This window comes from Myotis davidii, unplaced genomic scaffold (assembly GCF_000327345.1).
Source record: "Myotis davidii unplaced genomic scaffold, ASM32734v1 scaffold174, whole genome shotgun sequence".
NCBI lineage: Eukaryota > Metazoa > Chordata > Mammalia > Chiroptera > Vespertilionidae > Myotis > Myotis davidii.
Window position 1 is genome coordinate 5,131,537 of NW_006289087.1, and position 26,583 is coordinate 5,158,119.

Genomic DNA, 26,583 nt, shown 5'->3' on the forward strand with positions numbered 1-26,583 from the left:
CATAACATTTTATCTTTTTGTTGATGGTAATTCTTGTTATAGTGTTAAAGACATTTTTTAAGTAGGGCTGTGGGTAGACTGAAAAGTTTTTTATGGACTATTTATATGATTGCCAGATGAAATACAGGATCTCCAGTTAAATTTGAATTTTAGATAAATAACAAATTATTTTTTTAAAGAAGTATGTCCCATGTAGTATTTTGACTAAAGATTCTGTAGAAGTACTATATTCAGGGTGGGCAAAAGTAGGTTTACAGTTTATGTGGAAAATACACTAATTAATAAATAATAATACAAAAATAAACTGTTTTTGTGTACTCAAAACTATAACACTACTTTTGCCACACCCTGTATTTATATTAAAAACTAATTGTTGTCTGGCCGGCATAGCTCAGTGATTGAGTGTCAACCTGTGAACCAGGAGCTCAGGGTTCAGGGTTGAATTCCCAGTCAGGGCACATGTCCAAGTTGCAGGATTGATCCTTAGTAACGGAGGTACAGGAGGCAGCCGATCAATGATTCTCTCTCATCATTGATGTTTCTCTCTCTCTCCCCCTCACTAACTCTCTGAAATTAATAAAAAAAACACATATTTTTAAAAAGTAACCATTTATCTGAAATTCACATTTAATTGATGTCTTGTGCTTTTGAAACATTAATCTGACCCCTGTGCTTGTTGGGATGACACAGCTGAGTCTTGGGGGCATTTCTCGTGTTTGCACAGGTGACGATGAGCAGAGCGACTGGTTTTACGAAAAGGACTCGGGCGGAGCGTGTGGCATCACGGGGGTCATTCCCTGGTGGGAGAAGGAAGATCCCAGCGAGCTGGACAGACACTTGCCAGACCCCGTCTTTGAAAGCATCCTAACGGGTTCCTTCCCCCTCATGTCGCATCCCGCGAGAAGAGGTCAGTAGCATGTCCCATCCGGTGGGCTTGGTCAGTCTAGGGATAGTCGTTGAGGGAGGACAGGCTGAAATGGGCATGAAAGAACCTCAAGCTACACTTTCATGCTTTCAGACTGTGAGAAAGGCCCATCGTGACCACACTGGGATGACAGAAAGGGGATCGAGAGGAAAGAAATGTAAATAGTCGGTAGTTGTGTGCTGACCACACTGGAACCCGACCTGCCGTTCATTCAGATCTTTTAAGTATGAGTTTTGCCTTTTCACTGCTACCATTCGCGATGTTTTCCCTCCTCCAACTTTCTTACTTCTGTAATTGACAGGATCTTGTCCTATGCTCCCGTGATCATAGGCTCTCCTAAATCGCGTCTTTGATTTTCCAGGTTTCCAAGCTAGACTCAGTCGCCTCCGTGGAATGCCTTCCAAGAATATTAAAAAGTCTGGAGGGACCCCACCTTCAATGGTAGGCATGCCTTTCTGTCGGAGTTTTGTTATGTTTGGACACGTATCCATTTCTGTGGAATAAAAAGCCACATCCTCATCCCCTATTCGTATCCCAATGTTATACTTAAAAACAATCCATTTTTTTGTAGGCTCCACACTGGACCAGTGAGATTCCCCTATAAACCAAATCTGCTCATGCTCATAAATTAGTTACGTTTTGAGCATCTGGGGAATGGCACTCGAGGGACCCTGGCTCCTGTCCTCTCCCCTGGAGGAGTACCAGTGAGTGGGAGCCTCCCTGATGGAAAGATGGGCCTGTTTGCTGGAGGCCTGGGATCTTCCTTTAGTCACAAGCGAACCTGGCTGGGCGGCTTTCTAGGGACCTAGGTGGGCCCGGGGTGGGTAGAAACTACTGTACATTTTATATATTTTTCTCTTTTATGACTTTTAAAATATTGAAACCATTTATGTATCTATCACCTGTTTTGCTAAACTGCTGACAAAATCTAGAGAATTTAAAATGTCCGGATGTCACATAAGTATTCCTCAATGTTTATATCGTGACCGGTGAAGAGCTCGTTTCTACATTATCTGACTGTTGTAAATAAAAAAATGGTGACACGTTCACATTTAAGGCTCGTTTTTAGAGAAATCTTCGATAACCAGCATTGTTTAAAGTATTTGCCTTTTACTCAGGGTATTTTAACAAGGGCTAGGATGAGTAGTAGTGAGGTTGCTTGTTTTTGCCAGAGTTTGTATTTTGTTTAAGTTTGCTGCCTACGTGGATAATGTGCTCTGTATGGAAAACGCATTGTATTTTATACTATGGTATTCATTGTACTGCCAGCATCATCCTAGTGTTAAACCAGCCGCTGTGATAACTAGTGTGTGCTAGAATTATTTACTATTACCTTTTAAACTATGCGCTTTGCCCAATACTTGAAAGCAATCCCAGTGATCCTTTCAGTTTAGAGCATATTGAAATCATGTGAAAGCTGATATTTCAGCAAATGCTGTACGACTCTGAATCATGTTGTCACGCTCAAAAGTGAGAGCTGCGTGCATGCCCTTAGAATGACAGACCACATGTGTCGCTGTGTCAGAAGTACCTGCATGAGCTCGCTGTCACCGTGCAGAGGGGCAATGTCACAGCTCTGCCGATGGTGGAATTTAGAACATTATACAAAATGTTCGGGTCATTGCGTTTTTCTGAACGGTTATTAGTAAAATGATGACTATTTTTGTTACATTCCAATAATTGATGAAAACTGTGATTTAATACATGTATTTTTATATTACTGTGTGGATTGTTAATTCAGCATTTAATGGCTAACTTCAATATGATGATGGAAAAGAAACTGAAAGTTGGCATCTCCTTTACCCAGAGTTGTTACAATCTGAAACGTGTGGCATCTTTTAGATTATTTGTCTAAACTGGGGAGATCGCAAGCGATCAAGTGCACTTGCGTCTCTTTGCCTTCGCATATTTAATGTGATGTTTTAGAGCAGTGGTTCTCAACCTTGGCTGCACATTAGAATCACCTGGGAATCCTTTTAAAATCCTGATTTTTGGGCCTCATCCTCCGGAAATTCTTTTTCTTTGTTACAAATGTTGTGGCCTCACCCCATAACAAAGAAACAGAATTTCCGGAGGATGGGGCCCAGAAATCAGGATTTTAAAAAGATTCCCAGGTGATTGTAATGTGCAGCCAAGGTTGAGAACCACTGTTTTAGAGGGACAATGTTGTGTTTTGTCATCGTAAGTAAGCTTTTTGTGCTATGTCCTGTGCCCTGAGAATTTACGACCCCCCCCCCCCCGAATTACATAAATGCTTTTGTTTTGTATAATGACTGTCTTTTGGATCTGAACACGTCACTTTAAAACCTTGGCCTGTGAACTCTGCCTTCCCAGTCATGAATCGGGATGAATGCTCTCCAGTTCTTGGTTCAGTTTTACCTATTTTTATTTTTGCTTCACTGCCTGCCCGAGCATCGCTGGGATTTGTAGCCCATTTTCTAGGCTTATTGCAGCCTCACTGTGGTATTTTATAGAAGCTATTACAAGTGATAGGCTAGCTTCATGGTATTGATGATACATGGCTTAGCCACAGTAAGAGCTGCCTCTCCTCTCTAAATTGTAAAAAGGTGATTGAGTTTCACTTGATGGAGATGTGCTCTGTGTGTGTGTTTATCATGAAACTAGTGCATTCGGCCATAAACTGTTTCCCGGGTCTCCCTTTTTTGTATTCAGAATTTTACTGAAGACAATGGGCTTTTTCAGGTTTCCTTTCAACCCTGAATTGTCCTTGTGTTTGAATTTTTAAGTACTGTAATCTCTCACTCTTTTTTTTTTTTCCAATAAAATATCTGACTTGGGCAAGAAAGGTAAGAGTTCCAATTTGTGCTGCTATGTTAAAATTCCTATGCCGCGTTTTTATTGTCATTGCTCGTACTGTCCATGTTATTTTAAACAATGCAGTTTTCAAAATCATAACCCCACAAAAGAGTCATGTGTAAACAGTGCCCCCTTAGACTTTCACATTGGAAACCCAATTGCTTTCAAGAGAGATTACCTTTCTGTGCGAAGAGAAACACACGTGGCTGTGACCTGTTAGAGTGGAGGCAAAGGGTTTCCGTCTCAAGCTGCACAAATCTATTGATGATGTTTGAAGTAAATGACAGAAGGAAGAGTTTTTTACTGAAACATTAATGCAAACATTTTGATTGGGATTTTTATTATTCACCATAGTTGTGTTCCACAAAGTTTCCGCAAACACTGAATTAGCGAATGCTGAACTTGCTCCCAAGAGAGAGAGAAACAGGTTTAGGTTCCTGCGAGCCTCTGATCGCGACATTTTCATCAGTCCATCGACACATAATCCTGTCTTCTGTACACTTGTGTTTTAAAGCACCTATGTAATCTATATGGTCGATTCATTAACAGGGAACTCACGGCCGACACCCTGTAACTCAGGCCTGGACAAAGTGCACCAACACATGTATCTTTGCCATAAGGCACGTCACAGCCCCACATTCTAGGGACACTAGACCCCACACAGCTCTGTGCTCGGGGGCACGTAGCACAGTGAGTCACCAACAAGAAGTACAACAGTGCCCTGGCTAGTAGCTAAGTGGTCAGAGCAGCGGTTCTCAACCTGTGGGTCGCGACCCCTTTGGGGGTCGAACCACCCTTTCACAGGGGTCGCCTAAGACCATCGGAAAACACATATACAATTACATATTGTTTTTGTGATTCATCACTATGCTTTAATTATGTTCAATTTGTAACAATGAATTGGGGTCACCACAACATGAGGAACTGTGTTAAAGGGTCGCGGCCTTAGGAAGGTTGAGAACCACTGGGTTAGAGTATCGGACTGTGCATGGAGGGGTCTGGGGTTTGATATCCGGTCAAGGGCACATACCTGGGTTCGCTCCCCGCCCCAGTCAGGGCTCCTGTGGGAGGCAACCAGTCCATGTGTCTAACATCCATGTTTCTCTCACTCCCTGTGTCCCCTCTACTAGTGCTCTCTCTGAAAAGCATGGAAAAAAATATTCTTGGGTGAGGGTAAAAAAGAAAAGCACAAAAGTGTGAAAAACATGGCACTAAATAAACCACCAAAAGGCCACTTGTTTATAACATCAGAGCTAAAGCAAGAAGACAGCTGCCAAATATTTATACAGTGGGGCCTTGGCTTACGAGTTTAATTCGTTCCGTGATGGAGCTCGTAACTCAGATTACTCGTATGTCAAATCAAAATGTGAACGAGTGAGACACGTGATGTTGTGGCCTTCACTGTGACGTTCACTGTGCCAACTAGCGGTGGGGTATCTGAAGCTGGCTCATAACCCGAATTTTAGCTCGCAACTCAAAGCAAAAAATTGGCCGAGAGACGGCCCGGGTCTCGAAAAACTCGTTAGTCCGGACACTCGTAAGTCAAGGCCCCACTGTATACTGTTTTGGTTTTCCCCCTTACATTTAATCATAATGTATGTTCTGAAGTGAACATTATAATAGTGTATTAGTCATCCTGTTTTTGTGGCTACTTCTTGTACAGGGCAATCAGGCTTTCTATTACATTTTTTAAAAATTCATTTTCTTTTTATTTTAATATGGTTTTTTAAAAAGAGACTTTTAGAGAAAGAGGAAGGGAAAGGAAGAGAGAAAGAGAAACGAAACATGGATGTGAGAGAGAAACACCAATCAGCCGCCTCCAGTGAGCACCCTGATCGGGGATCGCACTTGCAACCTAGGCATGTGCCCTGACTGGGAATCGAACCAGTGACCTTTCGGTGCAAGAGACTGAGCTCAACCAGCTGAGCCACAGGACTTTATTACATTTTTTAAAATGCATGAAATGCCATGTTTTCTTCCTTTTATTTTTTTTTTCACTTTAGTATTTGCATGTAAATTCTTAGGTTATTAGTAAAGAAATGGCTTGTTTTAAGATTTTTTTTCTTTTTTAAGTAATAATTTATGGACTTTTTAATGAATCTCTTTAAAAACATTGAATTTGCAAACATTTGAGGTTTTTAAAAAAATATCTCTAATAAAAGATTATGCTTATCATTTAAAAACATTTTGCATCCTGCCCTAACCAGTTTGGCTCAGTGGATAGAGCATCGGCCTGCGGACTGAAGGGTCCCAGGTTCGATTCCAGTCAAGGGCATGTACCTTGGTTGCGGGTACATCCCCAGTTAGGGGGTGTGTAGGAGGCAGCTGATCGATGCTTCTCTCTCATCTATGTTTCTAACTCTCTATCCCTCTCCCTTCCTCTCTGTAAAAAATCAATAAAATATATTTTAAAAAAACACATTTTGCATCCTAAGAAACCTCTGAAATATGTTCTAAAATGCTGTTTTTATTAAGACTGCTCATGACTCCACCGATGGATACTGAAGACCCCTTTTCCTTTTTGTGTCTTAAAAGGGTGGTGACATCACTAGGGGCCCCATGCTTTTTCTTTTCTTCTTTCTTCTCCCATCAAAATAGGGGAAATGGAAATGCTGCAAACATTTCACTTTTTTCGGAGCCTCGAGTCAGGTTTTCTGCCTTTTATGTTGCTGATGGAATTCTTCTGATGGTCTATAAAACTCAGCTTTCTCATTTGCCTTCAGTTCTGTCAGATAGCGAATATCAGAAAAGTTCAAAATCAATGATGGGTAGCACACTTCCAAATAGTATTTAACAAGTGCTTTCTATATGGAAGTCACCCGCAAATCCTCCAGCTGAAGGTCAATTTGAACAACGGAGAATTCACAATGAAGTAAATGGAAGGAGTTCTGTGCGCTACAGGTAGCGAATGCCAACCAGACGTCTGTTGTCTGTTTGTCATGACAAACCAGAGATTCATGCCAACAGGTATTTATTCATATTCGAAGCCAATAAAACTTGTGAAGTTTTTGTTAAGTCTCAATTGTCTAAAATATTGACTACTATTTAATGGAGGAGTAGGTAGAAATTTGATGATTTCTTTATATACCAAAGAAGTGATAACTCGTGCTATATAACAGTATTATATATGGCATCTTGTTCTTAGAACGTCTCATTTAAATCAGACAATTGGTGATAGGCAATTCACCAGGATAGTGTTCCAGGTCAATTCAGTGCTCAACTTGTAGGTGTGTTTCTCTCTAAGTTGCAGTATTATTGTAGGAATCGTTAATAGCGTGTACTTGGTGTTTTTGAGGTCTTTCAGATTTGTAGAGATTTTGGTATAGTAATCTACAAATAATCTTTAAAAACAATACAGTATCACTGAGATTTCATCTCATTCCGTGTCATTTACATATATCTCTGATAGACTCTTCTGATGTCTTAGAAGAAATTATTTTAAAGGAGTATTTTAGGTCATCTTGTGGGTGGATGAAGGTGACTGTGACACGTGATGTCCTGCTTAACTGTGTTTTCAGCCATAGATTTCTCGGGTCAGTTGGACCACACACAGGTAATGAGGATTATGATGTCTTCGGTGGGGGAAGAGCTGGGAACACTAACTGAGTACAATCTGTCTTTGTTCCCCGGTACCTTTCCATGTGGTTAGTAAAAATTAATTGGGAAAGGGAGCGAGAAAAGAGACTAATAGTTGTGAAGGGAAGCGCTGATCTTAGGAAGATTTCCACTCTTCACTTCTCATGTTAGTTGTCTGCGTTCTCTGTCCTCCGGCACTCGCTGAGTCCTGTTTCCTTCCCAATCTGTCGTATGAGCCCCTTCTTTCCAGTTCCATCCATCGCTGCCCTGGAGTAGTTACTCATGAGCTGACTACGCCTCCTGCAGCGGTCCCGTATTCAGCCATTAGTCCGTCCTCCTGTGCCTTTGCTCACAACCTCTTCCCACTGTGCGATTCTTCTCCTTCCAGGAGCAGTTCAAGTTCTGTACCTTTTCTTCAAAACCTTCCCTGACTCCTCACACATCCCCTGAAATTACATCACACCTACCCGCCCTGCCTCTTTGGAACTCATGCATGGGTAACCTTCCTATTGGTAGTTATTCCTCTGCTCATGTTTATACAGTAACCCCAAGAACATGTCATACCCGGTGGTTCCTAGCACGTGGTATGTGCTGAATATTCATTAGTATTACAACTTTTTCCTAATCCTGCTTCCTAATAGAGCTTCTTAAAAACACTGGTGTATGCCCAGCCTTTGGAATTGACTGTTTTAGGAAATACAAATTCATCGAACTCATTCCTTGATTGAACGAAATTTCAGTCATCCTGTTTCCTCAAAAAATTATTGTATGTGTTACATACAGTGTGTCTCCAAAACGTGTATACACACTTTGACTGCTGATTTTGAAAATGTAATGTATTTCTTCAAATATATTTTTATTGATTTGAGAGAGGAAGGGAAAGGGGGAGAGAGAGATAGAAATATCAATGATGAGAGAGAATCATTGATCGGCTGCCTCCTGCATGCCCCACACGGGATTGAGCCCTCAACCCAGGTATATGCCTTGACCAGGAATCGAACTGAGACCTCCTGGTTCATAGGTCAACAACGACTGAGCCACACCAGCTGGGAGAAAATGCAATATATTTTAATAAACACTGTTTTTATAATTATTCACAGTTTGTGTATACATTTTTGGGGGCCCCCTATATGTTACTAGTACACTATGAACACCTTATTGTGTAGTTGTGGCTAATGTTCGTTATTAAAATGCCTTGACTTCCCATTGGGGTGCTTCCTAAGCGGCTGGCTGTCTAGCTGAGAGGATGAGTGCTCGCTCTTCCTGAGTCTCCCCATATCGCTCTCAGCTCCCAGAGCAGCACTGTGAAGGGCAAAGCAGGCACTTGATTGAAAAGGGGCCTTTACATGCGTGTGCGCGCACGCGCCCATACACACACACACACACACACACACACACAATCCCCACACACCTCATACACACACACAACCCCATACACCCATACACTCAACCCCATACACACAGACAACCCCCACACAAATACCCATTGATTTTGTTTGAAGTCCGTTTTCTGGTAGTTATTTTGATTTAATAACAATAGACTTTTTAATTAGTTATCCTAAGCTCACAAGTAAATAGCAAAATGTTTTACAATTAATCGGAATTATAGTTAGAAATATTAACTTCAGTAGGTTAATCAGTTCATTATGTTTGGTGCCTCCTTTTATGAAAAAATTACGAGTTAAATTTGTTTGTTGGGAGCAAGTGTGCATACATGAGGTACTAAACTTAAACTTTATTTTTACATTCATGGAGCACTTAACCAAGTACCTAGTATATTCAGATGTTCAATACTTGTTTTCCAGCATAACTAATTTTTTGCCTTGCAATAGTATGTGATTTCGGTGGATATTAAATGGTTAAACTGCTTAGAAATTTATTTGCACACTTACTAAGATCTGTTACCAGAAGGAATAAAATTAAAAGAGCCTAATCAAGTATCATGTTTTAATCCGTATTTTTTATTTATTTATTTTTTGGGGTCTGTTTCTCAATTGGGACTGTTACGTTTCCAATTCAAAGTAATTTTTACCTGCCCTTTCAGGTTAATGCCATTCTTTAGAAAAGCCCATCTATTCTGGCAATGTAATGCATTTTATTTAATTTTATAGTTTTTATGATATCATATATTAGAGGTTGCCAAAAATACAGGAAAATTTTAGAGAACATTTTTGGATTTGATGGATTACCACTCTTGAAAGGGAAACAAAACACTAAATATTTCTAATCCGGCATTATTTACCGCATGGGTGGTTAAACGCTACTTTAAGCCTCATAAAATTAAAAGGGAGAAGTCTGCCAAGTGGAGCAGGAATTGGATTTAAGAAGAGTGGTACAGAGCCAAAATATTGCTACAGAATTAAATGTCAAAAATCTTCTTTAATAGTAGATATATAGTTCACAGTGCCTGGTTATGATTACTACATTTAATCTAAATCCCTGAAAGTTGCTCTCTCCTTTTCCATAAAATACAATAGGACACAAATCAGTTTTACTGGAGATGGATAACAATTGGAAAATAATGCATCTTCCCGCCCAATAAATTGTCAGTTATACCTTTTAACTAAAATCAATTCATCTTTCCGAAATTTATTGCAATTCCTAATAATAAATCTCCTCAAATGTTTATTCATTTGGTTTTTGATACATTTGCGCCACTTTCGCTATGGTCGAATGTTTTCTCTCTTGATTCATTGTAAATTAGAAAATCTATTTTGAGTCAGTCTTCTAGTTAAGAAGTTGAAATCTATAACCGAGCACCTTTTTCACTCTCCTCTGTACATTTTAATACCCTTGAACTTAAGTGCAATGCAGTCAATTCTTTTCAGAAGGAGCTTAAAAGACTTTTCGGCGTCCCTTCTTGAGAAAGGGCCGGATTCATAAAACAAGCACTTAGAGGCTGTTAGGTGATTATTGCCAGAGATACATGGGTAGCGCCATCATTTCATGTGCTTGTTACAAGGAAGGGTAAGTACTCATTTGAATTAGGATCCGCTATCGATCCTATTGGGAGCCTGCTTTTATTTTCGGTTGATAGTGACATTCAAAGGAAACACAAATATTCCATTCCATTCTGTCTTCCACACAGGTCTCTCCCTTATTAATCTCCAGCTACACTATTAATTTTTAAACCTCTCTCTGTACCTTTCCAGGCTGTTCTTTTCAAATGTATCCTAAGTGTGAAACCAGATGGGCTTTTTACCACACACCATGACATGGAATGCAGTCATTATTTTTTAGTTAAATGCATCACATGTGAGCATTTCTCTGTCTTGGTTCTTAATTATGATTATTAGAATTAAATGACATTTTTTCAAGTACTGTCTGATGAGCACTGACCCTTGTCATTTTCATTTTATACCTTTCTTTACTTATTCCACAGTGAAGTCAGATTGGTATTTTTTTCCCCCCATCTCCACCTCTACGGTGCTTTTAGGAAATGAACGTGAGAATCAGTTTACTTTCCGGCAAATTTAATAAAAATGCGTTTGCAGTCAACATGTGTTAGGACTTGGTTTTAAGTCTACACTTTTTATATTATAGCAACTGAAATTCTAAGATTGATTTTCAGAATGGATACTGTTAGAAATGAAGGTGGCATTAATTTGAATCAAATCTGTAACTCATGGGCAAATTTGTGTTGCTGCTAATATGTAATGCCATATGATTAATTTAGCAGTTAAAAGGGGCAATTTATATAGCTAGAATAGCCAATATGGAATTCATTAATAGGGCTAGCTGCTCAGTGAAGAAAACAGATGTTTTCTAAGGCAAAGATCAGACATGAATTACGGGTCTTACTTGTTCATCTAAAAATAGTGTTTCTTCTTATGAAACTGAACTTACTAATTTTTTTGATCTATGGATTCTTGAATATAAAGTATATTACTCATTTGTACTTAGCAAATTAATTTCTATATTAACAAATTATAGGCTTTAATAAATTTAGCTAGCTGTAAAAACGTTAAAAACAATCTCTGACTTATGTGTACTTTCTAATTTGGTTTTCCTATCACATTGACTATGAAAGTAAATCAAATCATGCTCTTTTAAATAAATAAAAAGGATCAGCCACATGCTTATGCCTTTTTAAAAAAATACTGATAAAGCGTTTTAGAAATATTCCTCTAGTGGTTTTGTAAACATTGCTTAGTGATACAGTCAATTTATTACTTAAGTGTTTAGGGTTTTTTTCTATTCCTGTCGATTAGGAGGACTTTTTAAAAAATATATTTTTATTGATTTCAGAGAGGAAGGGAGAGGGAGAGAGAGAGAGAAACATCAATGATGAGAATCATTGATCAGCTGCCTCCTGCACACCCCACATTGGGGACTGAGCCCACAAGCTGGGCATGTGCCCTGACCAGGAATCCAACTGTGGCCTCCTGGTTCATAGCTCAATCCTTAACCACTGAGCCACGCTGGCCAGGCTGTTAGGAGGAATTGTAACAATAACTGTAATATCACAGTTGTCACCTTGGTCTGGCAGTGTTCAGCTTTTGGGAAGGACAACAGGCTTGTCATACCCACCTTTCAAAGGAGGAAATGTGGGTTACAGATGAGTAACTGACATAGCGAGAGGCTGAGGCAGGATCACGGCCGATTCCTGGTCCAGTGTGTCTGTCTGTCCCCCCTGCCTCTCTAATCTTTCTAGTTGAATGTTAATTCATTCTAGAGGCTGAATCTTTGTTAATGTTTTTAACTAGTTTTAGGGGTTGCCAGGTCAAGTTTACTATTTTTCAATCCAAATGGATATTTTTAAGGAGATCAATTAGTAATCTACATATCCCCTCTGCCCCCCCCTACCCCAGTGCTCTAGCCATAGAGATAACCTGACTATTGTTCAGGCTTCCTCTCTCTACTTCCTTTCACACCCTCATCAATTCTTCTGTGATTCTAGTCACCTTCTTGACCTCTAACTTTGTCTGCTGGTGCCCTTGCTTGGTTCACCAGAGAAGATTCAACCTGTTCTTCCTGCTCCAGGTCTTGCCACTTCCTTCCTCGTGGCCTGGCTCTCGCTGGTCCCTGTGCCTGGCACTCCCAGTCTCTGCCCCGTTGCCCCCACGATTTTCACCTTTGGAAACATCACACTTCGTGTCAGTCTGTGGAAACCTTGTCCACTCATCAGCATGCATCTCAGTTAGTCCCTTATGTGAAAACCTCCAGGCCCGAACCAGAACCCTACTTGAGCCTCTCCCAGTGTTGTGCAAGCAACAAGCTCTGACCGGAAGTCAGAGCAGCTGGCCACAAGGCCATGACTTCCCAGCGGTGTCCCCTTGGAGGAGTCCCTCACTGAGCTTCCGTTTCCTCATCCCTAAGGCAGGGACAGTGAAGGATAAGGTGGACTAAGGTATGTACTCGGACTTGAGAACTGTAAAGGAACTGTTAGTGCTCATTTGCTTCAGGAACTCAGAGCTCAAATGCATTCAGGACCAAGCTGGTAATGTGTATGCGTGCGTGTGAGAGAGAGAGAGAGAGAGAGGTAGCTTGGTGTTGGGGATGTAGCTGCAAATTAGAGAAGGCATTCCCTAGCTGCAGGCATTCAAATTCAAAACATCTGAAGATCCTATGATGGCCGAATGAAACACTTGGTTACTTTTGGTTTTATACCTTGAAAATGTGTATGTAATAGTAAACTTATTGTAGCAAAAATGATTGAGATATTGTACACTTTGTTTGTACTTAAAGTCTTCTGTGGATTTTTATACTTTGCATACATCTTAATTTAACACCACATCTGGCTGGTGGCTACCATGTCGGATAGCGTCTCCACTGCATGGAAAGGCACTGAGATGAAGGAGTACCTGCATTTCTTTTTCTCACTGCATTTGGGAAGATCACATTTGCTTGGTAGTTGTATATAAAAATAGGACTTTTTATAAACAGCAGGTAGGTGGTGCCCTGGTTGCAGGCTTTGATGGATTCTCAGTGAAATTCAGCGTATGTGGTGCTGAGAAATCTATTTCAGTAAATTTTGTAAAGATGGCCTTACAAGTACCATGAAAAAATTTTTTTAAAAAATTAAGGCTGAAAATTTAGTATTTGGCATTCCCCTTTAAATGTTGGTTAGCCCCAATATTATGTCTCAACATTCAAACCCTTGATGATTTCTGTGTGCTAGGTGCATAGATTTTACAGCTGCAGTCTGAACATTTTTAAATTAAAATATATCTTTCATTCTGATTGTATTGATTTACACGTCTCTGTGTCAATATTAAGTCAAGTGAATTTTTCAATAAGTTGAAAAGATCTGGCAGGGTGAGTTAAATTTATTAGATTTGCTCGAGCTGTTTTCTTGTCTGTGTTTGGGCATCTCTCTGCTTTTCTATTGCTGATTAGAATTTTACTTTGAAAATAGCACTACAATTTCAGTAACACATTTTCATACCCCTTAGTGATTTTTTTTCTCTTGAATAAATTGCCATTGGAAACCTTGTCACTACTTATTACATTCTTGGCATCCTTTGCTGTTTTTCAAAACAATGTATTTTTAGTTTTCTTGTATATTGTAAAATACAGTATTGTTTGAATTTTATTTGTATCATAAAACTAAGTCATGTTCCTTTATAAACCTTTTTTGGTAAATTTTAAGTAGGACAGTATATATATATATATATATATGTTGTGTATGGTGTAAGGTGGTAGTGTAGTATATCCTGTGTTACTATGAAGCTAAGTTTATTGGAAATAAAAAATTTCATGAGGGTTTAAAAGCTTTAGGCATAATTCACCATAATTTCCAAGTGTGCATATAAAAAAAGCACTTTTTGCTATTATAAGTGAAAACTTAGTACATTTTGACTAACCCGGAATATCAGTTATCATGTACATAGGATGCAGGAGAGGGTCACTCATTCTACATTCACACACTCAGAATACAGAAATTAGTAGCCTCAGGTGAAGCCAATCCAAGTTCATTGATTTTCTCAGTAGATTGTAATTTCACGTAGATATTTTAGGCTGGCATATATATATATATACTTGAGTCAATTATTTATTATCTAAAGTTGACTTTAAAAGACAAAAGCTCTGATGAATATACTTAATATCAAAATATGTGAATTGTGTGATAAGAGGAAGGTGACAGTGTTTTTCAGTCAGTGAAACACAGTTGTTGTGTAAATGGATGAAACTTGGATACAAGAAGAAAATGGCAAAAAATGGTACCAGAAACTTTATCCAGGATTTAATGAACTAATCAAGCTGTGGAGGAAATATTTCTATTTTTTGTGTCATGATGGTATTATGTCATGATGGTAATTCTCCCACTGTTAAATTAAATCTGCCAGATGCTTTGTAATTATTACTTTTTTCTGGGCAGAGTGGGGCTGTAGTGTAAAGTAAAACCAGCTTTTATGTAGTACTTGGGCATTGATAACTGGTACTTTTATGGGATCCTTAACTTTGACCACTTAGTACCTCCAAATCACCATGAAACAAAACAGTTTTATCTGTACACAAAATATCTGGCTCACTTCGATAGAAATATAGCACTAATATTTTACAGTAACAAAAACTGATAATTGAATACTATGAAGTTCCTTCCACAAGCATTCTCATTTACTCCTCACAATAACCATATGGTGTGGGCATTATATCTCAGTTCTATAGATTGGGAATTTAAGACATAGGTTAAGTAATTTCTTCAAGGTCATGGAGCTACATCAAATGGCAGAGCCCAGCCTTGAAAGTAGGTCTCTCTAGTGTCAAAGGTCCTGCTCTCAGCTACATCGTCATACTGCCTCCTTGAGCAAGAGAAGTGTTTTAGTGTCGTGATCAGTCGAGTTTTATTACTTTACTTTTTAAGAGAAGATATCGTTTTCAAAATGTAGTTGGGAAATTTTCTGCCTTAAAATATTAACAATTAAAAAAACCATTTTATTTAATCTTCCAGGGGAACTTTATTTATAGACAGGTGCAAATTTCTATTAAATCTCTGCTAAGCTGTTGAATATATACTTGTGTAAAGTAGTACGTTATGTGAAAATGTGTGTGCATTATCCAATTAGCAAATATATCATTTGTATCTTCTCAGGCATGATATTAATAGTAATTAATCTTCTTTGCACATTTCTATTTTAGAATTTTTTAAAACTGTGTGCAGCATAAAACAAAACAGTGCTAAAACAACCAAGCTCTGATCACCACTGCTTGCGATATATTCAGTCATCTGCTTAATCCTTATCCCCTTCGCATTGTCAATACCCATCTAATTCCACTTTAACAACAGTAATTGGCTGATGGAGTAGAAGATATAGATTTGTTTTCTTGATGACTCCTTGACTTTTTTTCCTCTGGTAATACTAATAGAATTCCAAATCCGTCCTGGTGTGATCATGTCATGAGTAGGTCAACAATCATGTCAAGGTCCTATTGGAAACCTCATAGCCAACATCTTAATTTAGACTTAGCTCTCTTCGTCACCTGTCTGTGCAATTGTAAGCAATTTTTTCGAGTCTCATCTCTCCATTATAACAGAATTCATTTAGTTCACAGGGGTAGAGTTCTGCATCTGAATTATGTGCCTGGTCTCAACGGAGTAAATGGAATATATAAAAATCCGGGAACTGCATTGGCATGGGTATATCTATATATGTGTATGTGTCTTTTTTTAAGTTACAAATGTTGAACAAAACTCAGAAAACTCTTACCCTATTTTTTTCTTTTTGCAATCAGTATTTTATATCATCTGTGTTCATGAAATATGAGTGGTTTTGTGGTACTAAGTTCTAGGAAAGTATACTTTCACTTTAAATAGATTATTGAGTTATTACCAGCTGGTTTGTCATCACTGTTCTAATTTTATTTCATTACTGTGACAGGAACAATATGTATTCATAATAAGAAAATGCTCTTTAAAATTATTACGCTACTTTGATTTTAAGTGGATGGGAGATATAGAATACAGGCAAAAGCATTTCAGATGTTGAAGTATGTTATATGAATGTGTATATATATGTGTGTGTGTGTGTTTACCTATGTGTTATCTATATATTTTTTATACATTTCTATTATCTCTGCTTGATTAATAAACATGTCCCTTTCAGCTGTACTATTTTCTATCTATAAAAGAACACATCGTACTCCCTGTGTTTTGGATAGTAATAGATGATAATAACCAGAAGTTCATTAGGTTTGGTGTTAAAAAACTGGAATACTGAATAAAAACTTAAACCAAAATAGGAACAATGGGTTAAAAAATAGGAGCTGTTAGCCTTTAAAATGGATAGAAAGAGATTTCTGTAGAGACATAGAGAAACCAAAGGCAATCTGATTATTCTGAAATTCTTTAAAATTTTACATTTTATAATTAATTCAAATGATCTTTTATTGAAATATAAAGCAGATCTTACCAGGGATGTTTGTTTGTTTGTTTGTTGGCTCTCCTCCAATCAGAGATTGTACACTTCCAGGAGCAAGCTTTATTATCATACTAATAGGTTTCTGGAACTTCCATTTATTTGTTTGGAGGCCAAAGCAATCAAATTGGAGGCACATAAAGAATCAGTAACAGTTTTCTCATGTCATGATGTATTGATCTTTTACATCAGATATATTTTAAATCTGAGGCACCTAGAATTTTTACCAATAAATCCAAATTTTACTTTGCTTAAATAAGCTCACCTAACTTTGTCTTTTCCTTGTAGCCATTTGTTTATTTTATAAAACAAAACCGGTATAAACTCATACAGTGGCTTTCCTATTTAAGGTGAGATTGAATGTGCTAATATTTGAGAGGATTTTAATGACATTCTCATAGTCGTACAATGTTTTTACGATAACTAATAGTTACAGCCATTTCCAGAACCGGGGTGGGGGACCCAGCATTTTGTAATGGAAAGAACAGTAGATCCTGGGTCAGATCTTAGGGCAAATGCTGGCTTTGCAGAAATCTCACGCTGGGACTTTGGGCAGGACATTGAAGCCTTTTATGTGTTTGGTTCCTCATTTGTAAGAATCAAGAAGCCTTAAAGCTGTTTCTTTTTATAAACCTATAAATGCTAGGGTTGTAAGTGCCAAATCACTCCTCAGGCCTAGAGAAAACATGTATTCACCAGATTCCCAAACCAGAGTGTACATTTATCAGGAACTAAAGGGCACTGAAAGGGACCTCTTACATTTCAAGTCTGAGTGTGGGAGGCTGAATTTTATATTTTTCCTTATCATTGCCTTTATCTTGTGTGCCTTTCTGTATAGTTTACTAGATAAGCATGCTCTTTGGAGCCAAAAAGACCCGGCTTCAGATCCTGATTGGACCTGCCAGTTTCTGACTGACTGATTTTGGACAATGTACCTAGCCTTTCTACACCTCCGTTTCTCCTTTTGCAAATGGCAATAGTGTTCACCCGCAAGGGCTTGTGGGAGAAGAGAGGTTGAATGAATATAATATATGGTTCATGTAGGTGCTCAGAAATGTCTGCTTTTCCCCTTCCCTCTTTTCAGGTCTACGATGACTCCATTTACCATCTTGCCTCACTTTGATAAATGACAGGCCAACCCTCAGCAGGCAGATAAACCATCCAGAAACTACTTGTAGATACAGTCCCTGAATGTCACTCCACATCATGGGCATCAGAAGGGCACTTCCCAGATTTAGACAGTGTTGGAGCTCAGGGGGTTGGCAGTCAGCTGAGCACCAGGCTCTGCCCAGGGCTGGGATGCAGGTTGGGATGTGTTTCTTGTGGGACTACCATGTAGTGAATTTCCAAAGCAGCTGCTGGGGTGAGGTCTGGGGTGGGGCTCGGGGAAGTGGGGGCCCCCAAGAAGATAAGACCATCATAACTGAATATTTAAATATGTTCAAAAGGCACACTACTTTTCAAAAGACTTTTTCTTGGTCACTATATATCTCTCATTTGCCCATTTTCTGAGCATCTGGGAAACCCTGTAAGAAATATTTTAGTGTTACATATTTTAGTAGATGTCCTGTATTCGTGTCAAGGCTGTACATATTTCTTCTCTTTTAAAAATGACCTCTTCCGGTATCATTTTTACAAATCATCCTTATGTTCTTTGCAAAATAATTAGGTAAACATATTTAGCTAAGTCATTAATTGAGCTCCCCTTATAACGTGCTCTGTGAGCATCAGAATCGGGCCGTTAACGTAATTCGAACGTATTTCTGTAATCTAATTAACAGCCAGGGTAGGCTGATTCTGAAAAGGACATCTAGCAGTTTTGACACTGAGAATTAATTATAAGAGAGAAGACAGATTTGTGCTCGGGCTAGAATTAACTAGCAGTTCAAAACATACGCAGTCACCTTGGGCTCTTGTAACACAAGATGATACTCCTTCTCTTAATACCCAGCTTGTAAAGTTTATTTAGACAACTCATCTACCTGTCAGCTCTGTTGTTGTTTTTTTTCCTGTTTCAGTTAATTTAGAAAATAGTTCTTTTCTTCGACCACTCCAAACTTCATGTTTGTGGAATTTTTAAAAAGTCACATTTGATGTGAGTCTGTGTTTGAATGGTACATTGATACTTATCAGAGGTCATTCAGTCCAGGAGAAAGGAGATGACATTCAAGTTCACATTTCCTCCCAATTTCAAAGAATATCTCTTTAATTAAAGAGCTGAAGACAGCCTTAGTTGTTTGCGAGGTGGAGCCCCACCTAAAATGCTGGCACTGTATTTTGCGGATTTTCCCCTCCCCCAACAAGCGACCACAATTATTTTAATGCTTCTGATGCAACTTTTCTCATTTGACAACAACAAAGACCCTCTTCAAATACCTCTCATTGGTTAATGCAAGAAACACTGCGATAGTGGGTTAATTCTGAGTGCACAAAGGGCTCCTGGAGGGTAGAGAGGGCATCTGTGGGATAAGCTTTCAATGTGATGAGGACGATAAGAGATCTGCCACTTGTGCAAAAGACAGCATTTGACTTTAAAAAGTGTCATTTACTTGTCTAAAAAGCATATTTTAGATGAGTGGGCGATGAACCCGAGTGTCACACTGCCTTTCTTCTTGCACTTCTAGCGTTTTGGGTCTTGGGGTGTTTGATTTTGTTTGCATGTATCTCAAGTGAGTACAAAATTGTACTTCAGGTTTATTTTCATAGAGATGCTTGGTTCACATTCTATTGACTAAAACATCTTCTTTCTCTTTGCTGTCCCCTGTCCCCCAGAAGAGTAGCTTTTCTCTCCTGTGTGGCCATGATTATACCCCATTTTGGGAGAAGTCTTATCTAGGTCTTAACAACTGGCCTCATCTCAGACCAATTATATCAGAACCTCTCGAAGTAGAATCCAGACCAAAGATACTTGGGTGACTTCACGGGCAGTCGGGTGAGGGAATTACAGCAAAAAGGACTGGGCAGACCTGTGATTGAATTCCGCTGCTTAATTTCTTTGCTTTGAGACCCTGGGTGAGTTATTTTAGTGAGTGAGTTATTAACGTTCTGTTGTGCAGATTAAGGGACGATAGAACCCCTGGCATAAGGGTTGTCCAGCACATACAAGGTGCTCATGAAGTCTGGGAACATCAATAACTTAATTTTTCAAATGGAAGTTGTTGTCGATAACATTACATATGGCCTGTGTGTCCAGACCTCTGGGAATTCTGAAAATTGTTAAATAAGTTTTTAAGTGGTTGTTTTTTGTTTTTTAAAAAAATATTTTTTTCTTTCTAATGATCGGAAACCTGGCATCGTTTCGGGTCTTGGGGTGTCTGATTTTGTTTGCATTTATCTCAAGTGGGCACTAAATTGCACTTGAGGTTTATTTTCATAGAGATGCTTGGTTCACATTCTATTGACTAAAACATCTTCTTTCTCTTTGCTGTCCCCTGTCCCCCAGAAGAGTAGCTTTTCTCTCCTGTGTGGCCATGATTGTACCCCGTTTTGGGAGAAGTCTTATCCAGGTCTTAACAACTGGCCTCATCTCAGACCAATCATATCAGAACCTCTCGAAGTAGAACCCAGACCAAAGATACTTGGGTAACTTCATGGGCAGCCGGGTGAGGGAATTACAGCAAAAAGGACCTGGCAGACCTGTGATTGAATTCCACTGCTTAATTTCTTTGCTTTGAGACCCTGGGTGAGTTATTTTAGTGAGTGAGTTATTAACGTTCTGTTGTGCAGATTAAGGGACGATAGAACCCCTGGCATAAGGGTTGTCCAGCACATACAAGGTGCCCATGAAGTCTGGGAACATCAATAACTTAATTTTTCAAATGGAAGTTGTTGTCGATAACATTACATATGGCCTGTGTGTCCAGACCTCTGGGAATTCTGAAAATTGTTAAATAAGTTTTTAAGTGGTTGTTTTTTGTTTTTTAAAAAAATATTTTTTTCTTTCTAATGATCGGAAACCTGGCATCACAGTGCAGTTGGCTCTAGTATTGGGAATTCTGAAAATTGTTAAATAAGTTTGTAAGTGGTTGTTTTTTAATATTTTTTTCTTTCTAATGATCAGAAACCTGGCATCACAGTGCAGTTGGCTCTAGTTCTCCCCTGCGAATGACACAGAATACCTCATTTAAGTTCTCATTCTGCTTGCTATCTGTGTTACCTCTCCTGGTCTCACTTTTTTTTTTTTTCATCTGTAAAATAGGTATAAAGCTATTAGGGAAAGGAAAGGAATTAGCAATTGCTACATGGTAGTCCCAGAAATACTTGGACAGTTTTGGATCTTTTTTATACTAGATCAGCTCATTTCTTTCCAGTTATTTTTCACATTTTCCAAACACCTTTCTGGTTGCTCTTTAAATGTGCCTGTGGGTTAATGTCCTTCAAATATGGTACCCGGAAGTGATTTCTTTTTAGTCAAAGGCTGAATTTCACATTGTTCATGTTTTCTTTTGAATTTTGATTCTGCTACCTAAAGTAGTCTCTGTGTCATTAAGTTTCAGAAGCACACTTTCTGTTTTTTCATTCCAATACTTGATATAATGCTGATTAAACTGAAGGAGCCAAGAATGCCTGCCATTGGAAATTTCTTAGTAAATTGATTTCAGTTTGTTAATGTTCTTTGCCTAAGGTGGCTTTGCTGTCTATAATTCCACCTACCTGAACTCTAGGCCTGCCTTAGTTCACTCTCAGCATGGCAAATAATTCTATTATATTACAGCCTTTGTTAGATACCCTTTTAAGGCTCTAATAGAACATGTGTTTACCATCTTCCTTTCAGGGTAGTAACCTTGCCAATAAAAGTAAATGCCATTTCTCTGGCAAAACATCCTTAGCGGCTCTGTGCTAGCGCCTAGTGACTGCTGTTTTTCCTCTGGTGCCTGATAAACTGTTAAGCAAGTGACACAGAATTTTACCCCCACTTGTCTTCACTGTGTTGCCTATAGTTGTGTAAATCTCCTGGCATTTTTTAGGTACAAAGAAAATGCAGTTCCAGGATTACATTTAAAATATCTTTGAATATTTATATACCTCGAGAGATTTAAACTAACTCAAAAACAGTGACTGTTCTCTCTTCTGCGTCTTGGCTGCTGTAGCTGGGGAAGGGCTCAGAGCAGAGGTGGCGTTTGAGCTGGCGAAGGGGCCAGGGAGGGACACCTATCCCTTCCAGGTACCTATGCTGAGTGGCATTTTTTATCTACGTTATTGCTCAAAATACCTTCTTAAGGCTAGTATTGTTACCCATACATTTATGATTAAGAGTGAGTCCTAGAGAGACTAAATAACTTATTAAAATAACATAACTAAATCCCAGACCTAAAATTCTTACTAAACAGTGTTGTGAGTTATTAAGATTCTGGTCCCAGAGATTATGTTCATTCTCCTAGATAATCCTGTTTTGTTTTGTTTTTCTTTATCTATTGTCTCCATACGTTAATCGCATTACTTAGGTATTTAAATATTTAAAGCCAAACATCTTACACCAATTTGTTAGTAGTATCTAAATAATCTGTTTCATCAGTTCCTCCTAATCATTACACTGGGGCATTTTTAGAGTTGAACATGAAATTTGATGTGTCTATTCATCGTGTACAGGGGCCCGCCCACCACTTCCTGTTTCCTGTGCCCTTGACCCTGTCATCAGGCTGCTCTTTCTTTTTAAATTCCCTTCAACCATCCTCCCAGTTTTAGGGGGACACAGTGGCTTTTAAATCCATGCTAATGAGAAAAGTTTTAATGTAAAATGTGGAAAGGCAAATAAAGGAGATGACAGACTCATCTGTTTAAGCTAAATGTGCTGGCTATACACACATAGCATTTGTAACCAGCACATTTTTTAAAAAATGTTTCTCTCCTATAATGGAAATATATTAATAACTTAATATGTGATTGTACCCAGGTTAGGACTTGGCTAGTATTTGTTTTCTTTCTTGATTTTTCTTTATGAAAGGACACAGTCCTCTGAAATCGATGGTAGGTATAGGGAACTTAATGTCCTTGATTGTTCAACACAGTCACACCTAGTGTAAGATTTAACCCTAAGCCAGATAAAAGTCGTAGCTGAAATGGACAAACGGACGTCGCATCACACTCTGGATGTGCCGTCAGAGTTGCCGGGGAGGTAGGCGGTGCCTCTGTGATGTAATATGTGTGGAGTCAAGCTGAGTGTTTGCCATGCTACAGCAAGCGAATGGAGACATTCACTTGGGGTAAGACAAATGGCATTAAACGAGAAAACACACCATGAATTGCAAATGGAGCTGAGTTAATTTGTTGCTACAGTCGTGTTGCCCTACTGTTAAATGAAGGCTGTGTAATTATCTTGCTGGCAGAGATAATGTCAAAACCTCATTTCTCCTTACATGCCTCGTTTTTACATGGGGGCTAATTGAGCTGCAAGGTGACAACTGATTATATATGGCTATCGCCGCGTCCTCTTGCTCAATTTGCCAATAACGTTACCTTTTTTTTAAGTGCGGATGCTTGTCAGATGTTAAGGAATTAAAACAACTTTCGGAACTGTTTGAGTCATTTGCAACATTCCTTTCTCTCTGTACATTATTTGGGAGGAAATTATCTTTTTCATATCTACTTTAAAACTTTCTCTTCATTCTTCTGACAGCTTATACACTGTAGTTAAAGGAGACAGCAATACCATGCTCTCTCCTTAAAATGTTCGTATTTTGTAGAACATTTTAGTTATGTTCAGGTAAAAAGTCTTTGTTTTCTATTTTTTCATTTCTGGCTTGTGTAGGTATTGAAAATAGATTGTCAGAAGTTCAAATAATAGGAGAAAAGTACTTTGTTCATCAAAGTCAATTAATTAAAATTGAGCTTTCTTTCTTTTAGATATTTAGGACTAAACTCACTATTAGCCTGTACATCTCTTCTATCTCACTATCATGACTACCATGGTAGATCTTTTTTTTTTTTTAGGTGAAAAGACAGTGCTTTGTTTAAATATGTTTTTAATGATTTCGGAGAGGAAGGGAGAAAAAGAAAGAGAGATAGGAACATTAATGATGAGAGAGAATCATGGATCGGTTGCCTTCTACATGCCCCCCACTTGGGATTGAGCCTGCAACTCTGGGCATGTGCCCTGACTGGGAATTGAACCATGACCTCCTGGTTCATAGGTTGAGGCTCAACCATTGAGCAACACTGGCTTGGCTGCTGTATCTTTCCAGTGATCAAAGGAAGCAGGTGTGACATGGGTTAAGTTTAAAAGTCTCATCCAGAAGTTTTGGGGTCTGGTATTAGTTTGGGAGTCTTAGGTATAGATTACCTCAGCAATTCTTAACCTTTGGGCGGGGCCTGAGAATTTGCATTTTCTTTTCTTTTCTTTCTTTCTTTTTTTTTTTTTTTACCTTGGCAGGTCTTCCTGGAAATAAAGATGCTTGTTTAGCTTAGATCCAGTGTCATCAAGGGTGGCTCAGCCCAGGAGGAGGCAGCATCTTGTACAGTGAAATTTTCTACTTATTACAAATCTGAAGGATTGACCAGTTTTTCTGGTTGTTGATGTCCCCTGGATACACACTTGACACAATTCGTTATCTCAAGGAAAACACGAATTGATAGTGGCTGGAGAACTGTAGCTCACATGCTGGGGGCAAGAACTGCCCTGTTGGGGAGTCTTGCAGCTGAGGGTTCAAACCCCAAAGCAATGAGGGTTTCCAAAAATGCCTGGGAGGGAAACAAAAAGATGTCTCTCTCTCTGAGAGGATCTCTTCTGCCAGTTCTACCAAAGCACCGAGGTGGTCTGTTACTTCTGTTGGATTTATGCTTCACCCACTTCCCAAACGGAAGTGCAGTTACGCAAGGTAGACGTCTCAAGATTGGAAGATTGTATCGGATTAAGTAAAAGGAATGAGTCCTGTGAATGGGTTACATATTTCTGAATCACACACAGTAACTAGAGCATTGACAATAATAATAATAATAATAATAATGATGATGATGATGATGATGATGCTCAGATGGTGGCAGCTCGAAGAGTTCCGTGATTTCTCTCCTGTAGCTGTCACCTTTCAGTGTTCCCAGAGAGTGAGTGGGCTGTACTGTAGATATGGTGCAATAAGTCGCCAGGCATGTGGCTTTATTAACAGGAGCTCACAGATGCTCAAGTGAACACAGGGCCTGGCTCTTTTGTACCAGAGGCTGCTGTGACTTTTGGGGTGCAGGGAAGACTGGGCTGCCCCGGCCGGTGACCTCATAATTTCCAGAAGCAGGTGGAGGTGACAATTATAGCTACGGCCACTCTCTTGAACTTTCTGTAGTCAAGTGATGAATTGCAAATGGCCGGACCCTGTGCACAACAATAAACTCAAATAAATCTTCAATGTGTAATAATGACAAGACGGAGAGAGTGGCAGCTATAACAAGGCTTCTCTTGTCACCCACGTTGCTGCAGCCTTGAGATCCATCATTATCGGCCCGGGCTCGCTCCGGAGCTGGACAAGAAGGTCCGAAGAAGGATGAGTTGTTTGCGCTGAAGCGTCCAGTTGGTCCCATCTGGACGAGAGTAAATGGGGTTTTTTTTTTGCCTGCTCACTAGGCCAGAGCTGTCCATCATTTCAGGCAGGTATCTGATCACTTCCTGCTGGGGGACAATATGGGTTTGCGCTGCTTGGTTCTCGCCCGGCGGTGCAGTGTAGCTTTTGTGAAAGCTTTTGCGTACTTTTCAGTGACATACAAATGTATATTCTTGATAATAATAATGTGCCTGTGACATTTCTGTCAAAATTAACAGAATACTGTTTGATTTAAAATAAGCCATATTCACTTGAATGGCAGGGATCAGATAAAATACAATATTATTCTTGGATTGATTATTCTCCCCCTTAGAGGCATATCAAGTTTTTAAAAATAGAGTTGGAACATTCACTCATGAAGACCATATATTTCTGTATTTTGTATGTTGTCTCTATTGTGATTATGATGTTTTTAAAATGAATATTTAGTAGCTGACAGGTGACTGACTTCCTTTTCTATTAGCCACAGACATCTTTAATAAAGATCATAAACATTCTCTTAGTGTGTTTATTATTACTATTTATTTCTATTCATTTTCTGTCGTTTAAAGGAGATCCTATAGCGCAGCGGTTCTCAACCTGTGGGTCGCGACCCCTTTGGCAGTCGAACGACCCTTTCACAGGGGTCGCCTAAGACCATCCTGCATATCAGATATTTACATGACGATTCATAACAGTAGCAACATGACAGTTATTAGGTAGCAATAAAATATAAAATTTTGTCATTTACTCATCCAACTATGAGCCAGTCAGGATACTGTTTTGTGAACAAAATAGGAATCTTTCCCTTCAGGGAGCATACAATTATCGATCGGCCCGGGCTCGCTCCGGAGCTGGACAAGAAGGTCCGAAGAAGGATGAGTTGTTTGCGCTGAAGCGTCCAGTTGGTCCCATCTGGACGAGAGTAAATGGGGTTTTTTTTTTGCCTGCTCACTAGGCCAGAGCTGTCCATCATTTCAGGCAGGTATCTGATCACTTCCTGCTGGGGGACAATATGGGTTTGCGCTGCTTGGTTCTCGCCCGGCGGTGCAGTGTAGCATTTGTGAAAGCTTTTGCGTACTTTTCAGTGACATACAAATGCAGTCCTGTCTTACAGAACCCAGCTAGTGATATTTTTCAGTGCGGACGAATGACTTCCCAAATGAGAACATAATTTTAATACAGCCTGTGTCAAGTTGAAATCTGTGCCTTGAATCATGACATTATGTTGAATAATAAGGTATATTTTCTTCAGCTTAATATATCCCACTATTAATTTTGAAAAGACATGTAGACAATACAAAAAATTGTAGGACCTTTAAAATTATTTTTAAAGTATTACCTAAATTCCCTACTTTACTATTGATATATATATATATATATATACACACACACACACACA

General features: G+C 39.0%; 1 protein-coding gene across 1 annotated transcript in view; it reads left to right on the top strand.

Moving 5' to 3' along the window:
* The window catches only part of GPATCH2 (G-patch domain containing 2), a 79,148-nt gene that overhangs the window by 5,706 nt on the left and 46,859 nt on the right, over window positions 1–26,583 (top strand). Inside the window, exons 3-4 of the mRNA XM_006761340.2 lie at window positions 725–907; window positions 1,287–1,366. Coding sequence (XP_006761403.1) covers window positions 725–907; window positions 1,287–1,366 — 263 coding nt within the window. The remainder of the gene's footprint in view (window positions 1–724; window positions 908–1,286; window positions 1,367–26,583) is intronic.